A 16638-nucleotide genomic window follows, 5' to 3' on the forward strand; every position below is an offset into this window, starting at 1 on the left:
AAACAGGAAAATTAGAATTTTAACAGGTTGGTCTTCCTTGCCCAGTGCCCTCATATCTGTCAGCCCTGCCCCCACCAGCATCTGGCCAGGTACTATCTTCCTTGCTCCTGGCCCTCCTTTGCCTTTCTCCTGCCGCCAAATTGTCTTCTGTTCCACAGAACTCTGCTTACTGCTGAGTAGACTAATGTGAATGTGAATATGTAATGCCCTCCTAGCTAAAACACTTTCTTCTTTTTGTTTGGGGACCTCGTGTGAAGAAGTTTAATCCAAGGATGTGACTCTACTGGTGGAATTTTATACACCACAGATTGCTGTGGGGAGAAGGGAAAGGGAAACTGGGAGTTTGCAGTACCCCTCAGACCACCTACCAGTTATTGTGCCTCATCCTGCCACCACACAAGTGGCAGCTTAGTGACTTAGTTGGTATTTGCTTTACAGGACATGTGAATTTTTCTGATGAGGTCACGGCTGGCCTGCGCATCTCGGATGGAGTGGTGCTTTTCATCGATGCTGCCGAGGGCGTGAGTCTGGACCCCTACTCCCTGTTAGGTCTGCCCCACCCACAATGCCCAGAGCACTGAGCAAGCTGGGAACCAGAGAACATGAGAGTCTGTAGGATTAAGGCTCTTATTTGCTCTAAAACTAAGGAAATAAATGAAGTTCAAAATTAGTTCTGTCCAGTGAAGTTTAAAATGAATGATAAGGACCCATTGCTATTCAGAAAAAAGATACAATGACAAATGTAAATAAAAGGAAGGGAGGTGAGTATATTCATATAAATGGATTTTAAATATTAATGAATGTTTTTAATCATAAGAGAAATTGGAGTTAAAGGACCCAGAGTGTCTTTTATATTTCTAAATTGAAAGATTAGGTAAATTGGCTAACCTCATTCATGTTGTCATTAGTGATATAGCCAGCAGAGGGAGCCAGAATTACTTTTATTACATTGATTTTGTTTTGGAAAGTTTTCAGATTTATTGAAAAGTTGCAAGTACAAAGAACTCAGCTTCATTTGCTTTGTAATTATTTCTTTACATGTATACACATACTCACACATGTGTGTATTCTTCCCTTGAACCATTTGAAAGTAAAATATTTCAGAATGTATTTTGTAAGAACAAAGACATTCATGCCAGAACCGGTTTGGCTCAGTGGATGGAGCGTCGGTAACCTTGATACATTATTGTTGTACAGACCTTTTTGTACAAAACTTAGTCTTACTAATTGTCTCATAATGTCTTTTATAGATTTTTTTTCCTATCATGCTGCATAGCATTTAGTCTTCATGTCTCTTTAGTTTCTTTTAATTGGTTAGAACTCTTCTGTTACCTTTCCTGGTCTTTTATGAGTTGACATGAAGAGCACACACCATTTATTTTGGAGAATGTCTGTTTGGGTGTGTCTGCTGTTTCCTCGTGATGATGTTCAGGTGACTTTTGGCAGGAATACTACCTACGTATAGTTGTGTTCTTATTAGTCCATCCCATCAGGAGGCCCATGATGACACCTTATCGAATTGGTGATGTTAACTTTGATCACTTGATTAAGGCAGATCTATCAGCTTTTTTCAGTGTAAAACTACAATTTTCCCCTTTGTAATACATAATTTGTGGAGGGATACTTTGAGTCTGGTATACATTCTATTCCTACAGTTTTTATCATCTATTCATCATTCCTAGCTTGTTTTTATAATAGTTGCAGGTGGTGATTGTCTAACTCGTATTATTCCTTCTATATTTATTGGTTGGAATTCTGCTGAAGGAAGAGCTTTCTCTTCTCTCCGATTTGCTCATTTATTATCAGTGTGGATACATGGATTTTTATTTTACTCTGTGGGTTATAATCCATTGCTATCCTTATATGTTTTGATACTCTAGTTATCCCAGGTTTGGCTAGTGAGAGCTCCTTCAGGCAGACTTCTTTATCCTTTTGACCTGTCCCATCCTTTTTTTAAAAAAGTACTTCCTTACTTTTAGGCACAAAAAGATGTTCTAGAATCATCTTGTACTTTCCCTGCCCCGGTCCTTGAATCAGCCATTTCTCTAAGGAACTCTGACTCTTTATAGTGGAGACTGGTATTTAGAAACATGAGGACATGTTCCTCGCTACTGGGGTACATTGCTTCTTGGTCCTTTCACTGAACACAAATGATACATATCTGTAACTATTTTTACTCATATATTAGAAAATCATTGACACAGCAAAAATGAAAGGAAGCATTAGTTTATCCTAATGCCTGCACTTCCATTTTAGCACCACGGGTTCTTTCTAATTCTCCTGTTCCTTCTCCAGCACTGAGAAACCTGGCTCCCAAGATCATCAGTGTATTTATTTGTGAATCTGCCTTCGGGCAAGATGCCATCTGATTGCACCCAGCAGTCTAGGTCCCCTCTTTTCCTCATGCTTCCTATTGTAAAATAGTGCCCTCTTTGACTTTGCTCTGGACTTTCCTGCCCTCTTGGCTCTGACCGCCTGTGTCTCCCAGGTGATGCTGAACACAGAGCGGCTGATCAAGCATGCGGTGCAGGAGAGGCTGGCGGTCACCGTGTGCATCAACAAGATCGACCGGCTGATCCTGGAGCTGAAGTTGCCGCCCACGGACGCATATTACAAGCTGCGCCACATTGTGGATGAGGTCAATGGATTGATAAGGTATAGGGACCTTAGCAGTGTCCTCAGGGACTCTGGTTTTTATAAATTTTAACCTTGAACTCTGGAGGCAACTTGGATTTCTTGGCGTGTGTTAATGAGCTTATTGGATGGGGCTAGAAGCTCATTGCATGGCTCTACAGGAACTGACTCCACAGCCTGGCTTCCTTCACTTTCTGCCTTAACCACTTGTGCACACATCTTCAGTTTAGTATTGTGGTCAGTTCCTTGAGCTTTACAAACAGTCTCATCTTCACCTCATACCAGCCATGTAAAGTTGGGCAAATTACTTAAGCTTTTAGAGCCTCAGTTTCTGCTTCTGTAAAAGGGGATAATAATAATATTTGCCTTATGATATAAGAAATTAAGTTGGTATCTGATGTAACACGCTGGGCACAGTGCTTAGCAGTAACTGATCAGTGAATAATGCTAGCTGCTCTTACCTTATTAGCACTCAGTAAATGAGGGGACTGTTGGCTGTTGTTTCTGAATACAGCTGCTTTATGAGATAGGTTTACAAGGGCTTACATTAATAAGTATGACTGATGGTTGGAAGACTTAGGACACAGTATCAAGGTGGCTTTGAAGAATAGGTTAAAGGTGAATTAAAGACAGTTATCTGTAGGCTGCAGAATGTACTGGATGACTTCTTGAGGCCCCTCAAAGGGCCCAGGAAGAGACCGTCCTACTGAGAGGACACCTCTCCAGCTGAGGATTGCGGGCACTACCTACATGGCCAGAGACTGATTGACGTGCAGGAGCTTCTCTGGTTGCAGCACTGATTACTGCCAGGGATACCTCCTCCCTGTCTCTGGAAGGGCTGAGAATGACTAGAGCCTAAAATAATACCAGGAATCCAAAATATGGAATGATAAACCTCTTCAGAAAGGGAGATGGGGTGGGATAGGACTAAATCCCGATCAGCCAAAATAGGAAGTCACGAAGTCATGTTTCAGCCTCTAAACAAGAAATAGCCATGTTAAACATATTATTTAGGAATATGGGCGTAAATGCTCTAAAAGCTTTGAAAGAATTGAAAGCAGTTGCCTCTGGGGAGCATAACTTGGGAGTGAAGTAGGGGACTGCTCTTTATAATCCAATACTTTTATTTCTAAATTAAGAAACTCCATAAAACATTGTATAGTAAGGCTAGGGTTGTGGATTTGATCCCTGTACAACTAATTTTGTTATAAATATTAGTGGACTTGTGATGCTGTTGCTTCTGCATGACTTTTAAGACAGTTTTTTTAAAATAACTTATTGTTGAAATTATTACATATGTTCCCTTTTTTCCCCCATTGACCCCCGCTTGCCCCCCCCACCCCCACCCCAGGATTTAAGCACTCTATTGTTTGTGTCAGTGAGTTATGCATATAAGACACAAAGTGGGGGTTTTTTGTTTTTTTTGTTTTATTTTATTGATTTTTTACAGAGAGGAAAGGAGAAGGATAGAGAGTTAGAAACATCGATGAGAGAGAAACATCGATCAGCTGCCTCCTGCACACCCCCCACTGAGGATATGCCCGCAACCAAGGTACATGCCCTTGACCAGAATCGAACCCGGGACCCTTCAGTCCGCAGGCCGACGCTCTATCCACTGAGCCAAACAGGTCAGGGCAAGACACAAAGTTTTAACACAAATTTTAAAACAAGCCAAACAAGCTCTAGCCGGTTTGGCTCAGTGGATAGAGCATCAGCCTGCAAGACTGAAGAGTCCCCGGTTCAATTCCGTCAAGGGTACATGCCCGAGTTGTGGGCTTGATCTCCAGAAAGGGGTGTGTAGGAGGCAGCCAATCAATGATTCTCTCTCATCATTGATGTTTTTCTCTCTCCCTCTCCTTTCCTCTCTGAAATCAATAAAAATATTTTTTTTAAAAATAAAATGAAAATAAAACAAGCCAAACAAAACAGAAGAAAGATCTTTAGGGTGGTGGGAATGGGGAGCAAAGTTACTTTTTCTTTTACCCGTGCATTCATTCATTTATACTGGTGTATGTCTATTTGTGTTTGTACGATTGAGATTTCTCCAGAATGTACTTCTCTCCATTCGCATTAGACTCATTTCCTGTGTTCTAAGACCTTTGTCTCTGTCCTCCAAGTTTTCCCTGTCTGTCCGTGCAGTTAACTTCTCCAAGATCACGCAGAGTGTTCCCAGCTCTGGGAAGTCCGCTTGTTACTGTGAGTTAGCGGACAACTTCATCATGTCACTTTCTTGGACCCGGCTGTTGGCAAAGCTGACAGTATTATGTAAGCCCATTGGAGGGCAAGGGCTGGAGAGGCTGTGATACTGAGTCTCTGCCCTCTGCCCTTGGTGTGTGTCAGCCTGGCTCTGCACTCACGACCGTCTCTGTTTCAGCATGTATTCCACTGATGAGAACCTGATCCTGTCCCCACTCCTGGGCAACGTCTGCTTCTCCAGCTCCCAGTACAGCATCTGCTTCACTCTGGGCTCCTTTGCCAAGATCTATGCTGACACGTTCGGTAAGTCTGGCTGGCAGTCTGTCTCGCCTGTTTCCCCAGAGTCCTGTGTGTCTTTCCTGCTGAATGGTTTAGAAATTGGCTTCAGTCAACTGTTATTCTCACATTTCGGGCTTTTTTTGGCCCCTAGACCCTTTCTTTAGGCTCAGTGGTTTCCAAACACTAGAACAAGAAAGGTAACTAGGAAGAATGAAGAAAGCTCCTTTAGGAATAAGACTCTCCTAGAGGAATTATCTACGCTCACAAAGCCCCTTCAGATCTCTTCCTCAAAGATGAAGCCTCCCTCATTAGTAGTGTTCTAGCTGCTTTCCAGCCATGTCTAGGCAGGTAGAAAGTTTGTAGACCCACTTAAGAACTCATGATATGCAGTCAGTGCAGGTGATTCTCTGCTGCGATGCCCAGTTGAATGATTTTATAGGTTCGTGGAGCCTCGACCAGCTTCCCATCTCAAGAGGCTCCTGCACCCCTCTGTGCTTCCTTCAGATTCCTATAGGCACCATGTCCTGTGTCGTGTGTCAAATTCTGTGCTTCATTAGAAGGGTCATATCACCCTGTTTTTATTTTATTTTTAATCCTCACCTGAGAATATGTATCCATTGATTTTTTTAGAGAGAGAGGAAAGTAGAGAAACATCGATGTGAGAGAGAAACATCAATTGGTTGCCTCCCATACACGCTCCAACTGTGGGTGGAACCTACCACCTAGGTATGTACCTTGACTGGCAATCAAACCCGCGATCTTTTGGTGCGTGGGACGACACTCCAACCAACTGAGCCCCGCGGCCAGGCTGTCATCCTGTTCTTAGAGCTGAGGAGACAGGCTCTGTTAGAGGTCGCACAGCTGGCAGGCGCTGGAGCGCCAGGGTTTCTGTTCCCGCCAGTCAGCTGTCCTGCCTCACACGCAGTGTGCATACGCTTGCTCATGTGAAAAAAATGGGTAAATAAAACTTGGTCTTTCTTTCTTTTGAATATATGCATACATATTTACCACATTTTCATTGCAGAAAAGTGGAAAATACAGTAAAATCTAGTCAAGAAAGCAAAATTCATCGATAGCCTCATTTTCATAATCATTATAAACATTTTGTTAAAGTTCCTTTTTTCTCTGTTTAGTGTCTTAGGTAAATGAGGTCATATTTTACATACACTAACACAGGATAAATATTCACACAGCATTAGATCATAAAAATTTATTAAAGTTTATTTCTAAAAATTATTTTATGTAACTGCCCATTGGCCCACTGTAGACGTACTATAACTTAACAATTTTCACATCATTAGACATATATTTTTGTTGTTTCCAAATGATTCTTTAAAAACAAAAAAGGATAAATGGACAATAAGTGAATTCATCTGAACAGGATTCCAGTTTATGTTTCTGGATGTTTTTGTATCAGCATGTAAAGCAAAATCCAAGACCTTTTCTATAATTATAATGTATTAGTGATTCGATTTCTGATTGAAAATGGAGAGCCTCAGGAGAACAGATTACTCATCCTTAGAGGCCACTATTATGAAGGAGCCATCTCTGTGCTCCAACATTGTTATCATGAAAAGCCATGTGTAGACTTTCAGAAAGTCAGCCCTGGCAGGAATATCAGAGATCATTGAGTTTTTCCCCTTCATTTACATGTGGGAAAACTATGCCCGGAAGTTATTGATGGAGTTAGAACTAGACTCTACTTTGGTACTTTTTCTATCTATCGCCCCAGACTGCCAAAATTGATACCACGTCCTCCTGCTAGGAATACAACAAAGCATGATGAATAGTCTTTGACTTCTAGGAACTTCATCCTGTGGGTACTGGATGGCAGTTGTGAGGTGGTGTGGGCTGAGTTCCAGGTAGCTGCGGTAGGAAATTCAGAAGGGGGAATCAGCTCCAATGACGTAGGGGTCAGGAAGGCTTCAAGGACATGGGCTTAAACAAGTGGGCAGTAGGAAGCCAGGAATTCCAGGCTTACAGGGTTGGGAAAGGAGTGCAAAGGCAGGTGGTGGTAGCCCAAGGCCTGGGCCATTGAGTAACTGGACACTTTCACCCAGGAGAAGAGTTTGAGTAAAACTGCTGGCAGGTAGGCTGGGCCCACATTGAAGAGGGTTTGGAATGTAAAGTTAAGGAATTTGGACTTTACCTGTAGGCAGTTAGGAGCTATTCAGTATCAAAGATTGGGGTGGGGTAATGTGTGCAAAGTTGATGGAAGATAGGCCAGACACAGGAAAGGATGCAAGAAGGGACACCTGTTTAAACATCTCTTGCCAATATTCAGGCACAGGATTGTAAGTATTGGGTTAATGTTATCTGTGAGACTGAGAGGGAGGATATTAATTAGAGAGATGTTTGCTCATTATTTCAACTTTTATTCAACTTCTGTTAGGCACTAGGCCTAGTTCCTGTGAGAACTCAAGCAGCTCAGTCCAGTGATTATAATACAACATATGTTGAGTGCAGTTATGGAAGTGTGTAAAAGACAGGGTGGTTCACAGAGGAGGGAGAGTTGCAGTAACTAATAATGTGGTAATTAACAAATCGGTTTGAGCCTGGATGAAGTGCCAGTGGTACCTGAAAGACAGGAAAGTCTGAAGGGGAATGGGACTTTCGGAAAAAGGTATGAATTCCTTTTATGCCATCTCAAGTGAGAGAGAACAGTGTCTGGGTAGAAATATCCACGAGGTAGTTGGTGATATCAGTGACCTATTTGAATGTTATAGGAGTTCTTGACTCAGAAAATCTTGAATTTTCAAGGCCACAGTTGCTTGGTTCAGTCAGACCAGGATTAGCAGTTGCAGTCAAACTAAAAGTATTGTTAAAAGATGAGACAAAGATGTGGCTCCGTGGTTGAGCGTTAATCTATGAACCAGGAGGTCACAGTTCAATTCCCAGTCAGGGCACATGCCCGGGTTGTGGGCTCGAGCAATGATTCTCTCTCATCATTGATGTTTCTATCTCCCTCTCCCTCTCTGAAATCAATAAAATCAATAAAAATATATTTAAAAGAAAAAAAAAAGATGAGACAAAGGTTGGCTTTGTTGTTTTCTTTCCAGAGGGCTAGGTACCTGCCTTCCGGAGGCTTGGGGCCGGTCAGAGCCATAGTGTGACACTGCAGCGGGGAGGTTGCCCACACTGGCAGCAGAAGAGAGCTCCAGGGGATCGGGAAAGAGTGCGGGGCCCACTGGGCTCCCCTTGTGGAAGGGAGGGTGTTTAGGTGCAGACAGAGGATAACAGAGGCAGTTGAGCCTGTTCCATCAAAGGAGGAATAAAAACCACCCTTGTCTGCAGCTCAGTCCTGTGCTTGCTGGAGATGGAGGCCACCTGGGTGCTCGTTTTGGCTCCAGCATAGCCTTGTCTTGTCAACTTTGGGCCAGCCTTGTCCTTTGTGTCTCTGTGTCCTTGTCTGCCTGCCTGGGTAGAAGGAAATGTCTGGACCTTGGAAAGAAAGGTGCTAGAATTCCTCAGCTACAAACCACCTGTGGCACCGGAAAGAAAATTCTGAATCATAGTTTGCTTTGCTAAGTAGATTGTAATTGTCTGGTTCTCTTACAGGTGACATTAACTACCAGGAATTTGCTAAAAGACTTTGGGGTGACATCTACTTCAACCCTAAGACGTAAGTAGGGTGTGGGAAGTGACACTAGAGAGGTTATCCATTTTCCCAGGAGTGAGGACAGACAGGAAGAGTTCTGAAGATTAAAACCTACTTTTTTCTTAGACGTGAGCTACCATGTTTCCTCCTCTAAGAGAGCTGGTTTCATGAGCTCTGACAAGGTGAGAGGTTGTTTCAGCTCAGTGCAGGCACTCATGAGAGTCATAGCCATATGCCCTGTCAGGAGTCTGGAAATGTTATGCTCTCACACACACATTTCTTCCCCTTGGCCCTGCTCAGAACTTGGGAAATACACCCTGGAGGTCAGTGACAGTCTTCTTCTTCCTGGATCACCCATAACTCTTGTTTCATCTCTAGGCGAAAGTTCACCAAAAAGGCCCCAACCAGCAGCTCACAGAGGAGCTTCGTGGAGTTTATCTTGGAGCCCCTGTATAAGATCCTCGCTCAGGTAAGGGTGTCGGGCCACCTGGGTTAGGTCTGCCCCTCTAAGCACAGGGTGAACTTGGACTCCTTCCTGCCCCTCGACCTGCTCAGTTTTGTATTACTAAGTCTGAAGATGGTTGGTCACCAGTCTTCTGGATCTGGAACACTATAGTCCTCTAAGTGCTGTTGAATTTAGAGTGAAGGGGAATGTACGAAAGAAAGAAAAGGCACAACCTAAACAGATTTGTGCAAAGATTTTGACTATTTAAAAGAACGTGACACTTGAGAACTTATAATTTCAGTTACGGAGATTTAACTTACAGATATAATTGTGAAAGTCCTCCAGTTTTTGTATATATTTATTTGTTACGGCATTATTTATAACAGTAAGGAGAAAATTTAAAACCTGGAAATCAGTTAAATGTTCTTCAGCGATAATCTGATTAAATGAATTCTGGTACAGCCCATGAAAGGAAGTATTTTGCAGCCATTAGAACAGCGGTTCTCAACCTGTGGGTCGCGACCCCTTTGGTGGTCGAACGACCCTTTCACAGGGGTCGCCTAAGACCATCCTGCATATCAGATATTTACATTACGATTCATAACAGTAGCAACATTACAGTTATGAAGTAGCAACGAAAATAATTTTATGGTTGTGTCACAACATGAGGAACTGTATTTAAAGGGCCAGAAGGTTGAGAACCACTGCATTAGAAGACTGGCAGCATGGGCTTGTACTGAATGACTCTTCTGGGCACATATGTATGTGATGTTTGTCAGACTGAACAGGAGGCACCAGACAGTTAAACATACGGGATGCTCCAACAAAAAGAGTATAATGTTATATTGGTATGAATTTGCTCCCTAAAAGGCAGAACTAAAAGTAATAGTTTTGTACAAGAATTTTCATACAGTTCTAAAATATGCAAGTGTTGAATAAGTAAGTACTGTGCACAGTGAACACACGCATATACACAAAATGTGTGTGGTCATTCCAACTTTAAAATAGTAAAACATAGCAACAAGACAAAAATAACATGATTCAAATTTATTAGTGCTAAAAAAAAAAATACTTAGTATCTTGTGTCAGGCTGGAATGGATTAATAAAAGAAATTTATAGAGTCTGTCTTGGTAGAGACCTTGAGTCTGCTGAGGATGGTTTAGCTTGGCCCTGCCCTGACAGCCGATGGAATGCTAGGTGACCTTTTTTGGTTCCTTCCAGTGCAGTGATCCTCTCAATCTGAGAAGTCTCTAAATAGGGGAGGTTAGGGGACTGCCTGAGTGGAATGAGATGCTGCTTTTCAGACACCAGGGGGCAGCACTGATAATCCACCTGCGAGCTCCAGGTTTATTGGCTGGTGTGGGCATTTAACCAAGCCTGCTTCACCCAGGGTTGGTACCAAAGGTTTTCTTGAAACTAAATCGTTCTTGCCAAACGCTCTGCCTTTAGACAAGAACCTAGTGCAGTTACTCTTCAGGTTGCCCATTGGCCTTCCCTTCTCCTCCATAGCACCACAGTGGGGCTACCACTACTGCTGGTGTGTCTGGTCTTGTCACAGGTTGTGGGGGATGTGGACACCAGCCTCCCGAGGACCCTGGACGAGCTTGGCATCCACCTGACCAAGGAGGAGCTAAAGCTGAACATCCGCCCCCTGCTCAGGCTGGTCTGCAAAAAGTTCTTTGGCGAATTCACAGGTAATAAAGAGCTCATGGCCCCCTTAACGTCACTATCATTATGTCCTGCCACATGTGTCGGGGGAACTTTTCCCTAACCCACAGTGGGTCAGAGATCTGAGGCCCTTAAATAAGGTCAGGATACAGAGCACCTGGGTTTTTCCTAGCTGCTTTCCTTAGTGGGTGGTACCAAGAATTCTGTCTTGGGAAACAAAAGCAATTACATTTCCCTACCAGGAGGAGCATGCAAGTAAAGAAATGGGGAAGCGGATACTGAGGTTCTGGTATTTTTGCCAGGGGACCGTCAGGAAAGTGGACTCATCGGTGATGTGCAATAGTGGGAAAAGCACCAGGCAGGACTTGGGAGACAGTTTGCAGACGCAGATTTCTCTTTCCCCTGAGCTTGTCTCTTCTGTAATTCAGTTACACAAAAGGCAGGTGATATAGGAGAATGAGCCCGGGACTGGTTAATGAAAGACCTGAGTCTTGATCCTGCTCTTCCGTAGGATGTCCCTGGGCCAGTCATTCTGTGACTGATTTCTCATCTGTAAAATAAAGGAGAGGAAAAGGTGATGGCAAAGAGGCCCCTCAGCCATTTCTGAGTCTGAGTCTAGTGGGATATAGGTGTCTGAGTCTGCAGAGTGCATCATTTTAAGAGTCACTCTGGGCTGGCCCTCCGTCCAACATGGAGACCACTGAAAGCAGACATGCCTCCCCCAAGGTGCTAATGGAGCTTCTTTTGTGCATGACTTATTGACTGTTAGAAAACCAGGATAACTTACTGAACAGAAACATATGCAATGTTTGCCAAAGGGGAGAGATGGGTGCTTACTGTTCCGTGTAAGTGTGCAGTAAGTGCTTACATTCAATAAAAGGTCATGGATTGATAGAGATACTTGAAAACCTTTGTCAGCTGAGTTCCAAGGAATCACTGAGACCTGCTGTTTGTGCTTCCTGGCATCAGTGTGACTCCAGCCTTTTAGCATCCTACGCCCAGGAAATGGGGTATCACTTCCCCCTAAAATCTGAGCGGATGAGTACGTCACCGCTCCCCCTCCTCCCCCCGTGAGGGTGTAGAGTAACGGCCCTCTCTCCTCCACAGGCTTTGTGGACATGTGTGTGCAGCATATCCCTTCTCCGAAGGTGGGCGCCAAGCCCAAGATCGAGCACACTTACACCGGCGGCGTGGACTCCGACCTCGGCGAGGCCATGAGCGACTGTGACCCTGATGTAAGGGAATGGGGCTCCCGGCAGCTCTCTGATTCTTCCCCCTGTGCAGGGACAGTGTTTTCTGGTTACAGGAGTAATGCCTGCTTCCCCCTTTTTTGCTTGCCCTCCACCTGAGCACAGGCAGGCCTGAATTCAAAGCCTGATGTTACTGCTGCTAATGGTATGATCTTGGCAACATTATTCAGTCTTCTCAGCCTGAGGGTCTTGGTATGTGAAAGGAGGATAATAATATGTGTGGTCATTATGAGAATTAAGTAAGATTAAGCAAGTGTTATGGTGCCTCCCAGTTATTAAAGATTCAACAAATGGTTGCTAATCTGATCAGCCCTGGCTTTTCTAAAACTCTTTCCCAGCCAATCCTTCAGCCGTCTAGTTTCTTAGCATAAACATACAGCCAATTGAGAATTGTGAGTTAAATCTTTGGAGGGAATTTGGGGCAAATCCGTTTTATAGTCTTGCAAGTTAACAGTGCCACCTGCCATCCTAAACCTGCCTTTCCCCCCTATTTCCCTCATCTCCCCAGAGAAAAGGAAAATAGCTTTGTTCTCCTGTGCCTTTGACATCTATTAATAAGCAGGGGGAAAGCGTGGTTGGAATTTTCCTGGGAGGTCGCCACGTCTTCTAGGTCTGGACTACCTCATAGAGTTCATGTCATTGCTATGAGGGGAGGTACTCACCTAGAGAGTATGTGTGGGTGAGGCTGCACTCTGTCCCCTCCTCCAGGGTCCCTTGATGTGCCACACCACCAAGATGTACAGCACAGATGATGGAGTTCAGTTTCATGCCTTTGGCCGGGTGCTAAGTGGTACCATCCATGCTGGGCAGCCTGTGAAGGTGCTGGGGGAGAACTACACTCTGGAGGATGAGGAGGACTCCCAGATATGCACCGTGGGCCGCCTCTGGATCTCTGTGGCCAGGTACTGCTAACAGGAGCCTCTCGGGGCTGCCTGTCCGCCATACTGGAACTCCCCAGGCAGCCGCAAGGGGGTTCCTCCCTGGAAACACAGTTGCTGCCTGGCTCCCTCCAACAGGGGCTAAGCTGACCCTCCCTCAGCAGATCTATTGACTTCTAGTTCTTACTACCCGACGTGGCTAGGGCCAAAAGGCAGCTATTGTTGGGATAATGCCCAGAGCCTTGCCTTTGTGTTTGGATGGCTTACATTAATTTTTATAGCAGCATTTCTGTTTTTACTCATCTTAATCCCCTCTTCCTCTTCTGTGTTCCTTAAGTCACAACTGTAATGTTTCTTCCCAAGAGAAATTGTTTCCCAACCTCCACTGATTATTCTTTAACCCAGAGAGAAGACTTTGCCGGATTCCTTGTAGCGTCCTCATCTGCAGAATAAAATTTAGCTTGGGCTTCTGGGTAGCTTGTCGGCTCCTAAATGTAGCATCTCAGCTAGGAAGCAGAACTGGGCAGTCCTGTTCCTCATGTGGCTGCTGCGACTCACCAAGGCCCCTTTCCCTCCTCCAAATCCACCCCGTTCACCAGAAGGCAGGAGAAAATGCAAGAGCTAGGACAGCTGCAATATGTTCTGTGGTGCTTTTGGCACCTCCTTACATCCCATGCCTTTGAGAGCGGCTTGCTTACCACCAACATCCAACTGGGATTAGGTTTTCCTGTCTGTTCCTCAGTTAGTCCCTTATACTTCTTTTCATGGCACTTCCAGTTTGTAACGACATATATGTGTGGTTATGTGACTGTTTATTGCTCCCCTCCCTGCTAGAATGTATCTGTTCGGCTGACCACTGCTCCTGGCTCAGGGCCTGGCACACAGCGGGCACTGAGCACATTCTTATGAATATTCTGCCCAAGTGTCATTGCTGCTTATTGGATGTTGCTCCAGGTACCACATTGAGGTGAACCGCGTTCCTGCTGGCAACTGGGTTCTGATTGAAGGTGTCGATCAACCAATTGTGAAGACGGCAACCATAACTGAACCCCGAGGCAATGAGGAGGTAAAGTTCTCAGGAGGCCACGGCACACGTGAGCTATAAGCAGCAGAACGGGCAGGGACTAACCCACAGTCACTGCCATTTCCTGGTTCCAGGCCTCAGCCCAGGCTCAGCCTTCTAGATCTGACCCTGCTGGAGTCTCTGCTCAGGTGCTAGGAATAGGAGGAAGGCCTTTTATTCTTTCCCTTCTCTCTGTTCTGCCAAAATACACAGCAATAAATGGCCCTTCAGGTTGCCTTCAAGCAGCCCCGAGGCTCTTGGTTGGAGAAGAGTCTGTCCCTAAGTAGGTCCTCAGCTTCTCTTATGTCCACACTTTCTGCGCCTACTCAGGCCGGGTGTCCTCACTCCTCTGCATTTTGGATCTCAGGCTCAGATTTTCCGGCCCTTGAAGTTCAACACCACATCTGTTATCAAGATTGCCGTGGAGCCAGTCAACCCCTCAGAGCTGCCCAAGATGCTGGACGGTCTGCGCAAGGTCAACAAGAGCTACCCGTCCCTCACCACCAAGGTAGGCCCGAGGCCTGCAGCTCCACGCCCTACTTGCCCCAGCTGAGTGGTCTGTGCTGCCTACTGCTTCGTGCCCATCGGGTGCCTCTGATTTGCTGCTTCCAACGGCCTGTATCAGGACTTAATCCCTGTTGCTGTCATTTAAAGGCAGGATGAGACCCATATTGCGGGGAGGAAGGGTGACGTGTGTGTGCAGCGTTCACAAGTGTATAGATAGGAAAGAGATGTTTCTTGTAGAGACACTTTGAGTTAATTTGTCCAGCCAATAGAGAGGAAAAAGCGAGTCACTCTGACCCTTCTACACTCTTGAGCCTGCCAGCATACCTTTCTGAGTAGTTGGCCAGGGCTAAAAAAAAAAAAAAGGTCAGCTTATGTCCAGACATAGGGCATGGTTTTCTCTAAATTTATAAGATGGTAGTAAAATTGGTGACCTCATCACATCCATAGCACTGTCCTGAGTGATCCGGGATCTTGAGGACTTACTCACAGGTCACGGATCCTTCTTGAAGAGGCTGGAACCGACAGTGAGCAGTGGCTGTGTGTGATAGTGGATTCAGGCACCGCCAACTGGGTTCCCGCCTCGATTCTGTGTCTGTCTGCTGTTGCTGGCACAATAGAGTCCAGGCTGTGAGCAGCAGGGCTGTTGCGTTTCAGGTGGAAGAGTCTGGCGAGCACGTGATTCTGGGGACTGGGGAGCTCTACCTGGACTGCGTGATGCATGATTTGCGGAAGATGTACTCCGAGATAGACATCAAGGTAAAGCAGCAGCCCCTTTCTTTCTTGAGTGCCTGCCTGCCAGGAGGCTTGGCTCACAGCTCCAGGCTGATTTTACAAGCAACTCAACCCTAGATTCCCCTGGAAGGCCCACGGGAAGAGGGGTGCCCTACTAGAGGAGATCGGTTTCAGAAAAGCGTGATCTGTTGCTCCCTAAATGGGAAGGTATTTGAGATCTGGTTTGCCCCCTTTTGCAGGGTTATTCTCAGTGTCATGCTTTTAAAGTCAGTGCTCCCAAGCCAAAATTATTCTTGGTCATTTGTTTTTAAAAAAATAGTTGGACAATTAATTTGTCTGTGGTGATTAAGGCTCAGAGTGTATGGTTTCAAGGTGAGAGTGGGGCCTGGCTCTCCTGGATTCATCGTCAAGCCTGACACAGCCCCTCAGTTAAACTGCCTTTTCATGGCCTCGGTGTCCCAGTTGAGAGACACATTTTCTCCAAGGCCCTCGGGTGGTGGGAGTGAGTACCCTCAAGTACCCCTCTTAGATTCTTCTACTGATGTGCCCGGGACTGGTGCTCTGTAAGATGCTGGGTTTCCCAGGTACAGGCCAGGGCCAGTGGGAGCTTCAGGGAGAAGTCCCAGGCTGAGAACAGAAGGGGTGTCCCCAGGAGGTCTCTAGTACCAGCTCTGACAGACCTGCAGGGGTGATTCAGTGAATGGTGGAGGGACGGCTAAATGGATGGTGAAGGGTACCTTGGGGGACTATAATTCAGATCTGATTTGATCCCATGTACTTTTGACTCCAGAACATAGATACCGCACTACACTAAGTTTCCTCAGGCTTCTTAGTGATGGCGACTTTTAGCTGCTGTTGTATTTGTCCCTGATGCTGATTAAGAGGCGGGGTTCTCACGGGGGTATGTCAAGGGGCCCTCCGAATTCCCTTTGGCAGGAGGTCATCCTTCCAACAAAATGAGACCTTGCCCAGTAATTTATCTTGTTTCCCAACAGGTGGCTGACCCTGTTGTTACCTTTTGTGAGACTGTGGTAGAAACATCCTCTCTCAAGTGCTTTGCTGAAACACCCAATAAGAAGTAAGCTGGGGGTCATAGTGTCCTTGGACTGACACTCTCCCCTCCCACCAGCTCCACCACAATCACAACACTGTGGACATAGAGACCCCGCAGTCTGGGGATGGGGGTGCTTAGAATACTTGAGTTTAGCCCAGGCCTCTGATCCATTTGCCTTTGGACATGATCCTATGAAGTCCTTTGCCATAGACTTTCTATGCCAGGATGACTTGCAATTGTCACTTCTCCTTTCTATGTAAATGTTGCCCCAAACCTACTTTCATAAAGAGTGGTAGATTCACCCTAGCTGGTTTGGCTCAGTGGATAGAGCGT

General features: G+C 45.4%; 1 protein-coding gene across 1 annotated transcript in view; it reads left to right on the forward strand.

Annotated features, from left to right (window-relative positions):
• The window catches only part of EFTUD2 (elongation factor Tu GTP binding domain containing 2), a 35304-nt gene that overhangs the window by 15050 nt on the left and 3616 nt on the right, over positions 1-16638 (forward strand). The window contains exons 9-20 of the mRNA XM_006106093.3: positions 439-521; positions 2489-2655; positions 5009-5133; positions 8668-8731; positions 9086-9176; positions 10712-10847; positions 11929-12056; positions 12780-12973; positions 13904-14015; positions 14380-14520; positions 15174-15275; positions 16247-16329. Of these exons, the coding sequence (XP_006106155.1) occupies positions 439-521; positions 2489-2655; positions 5009-5133; positions 8668-8731; positions 9086-9176; positions 10712-10847; positions 11929-12056; positions 12780-12973; positions 13904-14015; positions 14380-14520; positions 15174-15275; positions 16247-16329 (1426 nt within the window). The remainder of the gene's footprint in view (positions 1-438; positions 522-2488; positions 2656-5008; positions 5134-8667; positions 8732-9085; positions 9177-10711; positions 10848-11928; positions 12057-12779; positions 12974-13903; positions 14016-14379; positions 14521-15173; positions 15276-16246; positions 16330-16638) is intronic.

The sequence above is a fragment of the Myotis lucifugus genome, unplaced genomic scaffold (genome assembly GCF_000147115.1).
Source record: "Myotis lucifugus unplaced genomic scaffold, Myoluc2.0 scaffold_766, whole genome shotgun sequence".
Lineage (NCBI taxonomy): Eukaryota > Metazoa > Chordata > Mammalia > Chiroptera > Vespertilionidae > Myotis > Myotis lucifugus.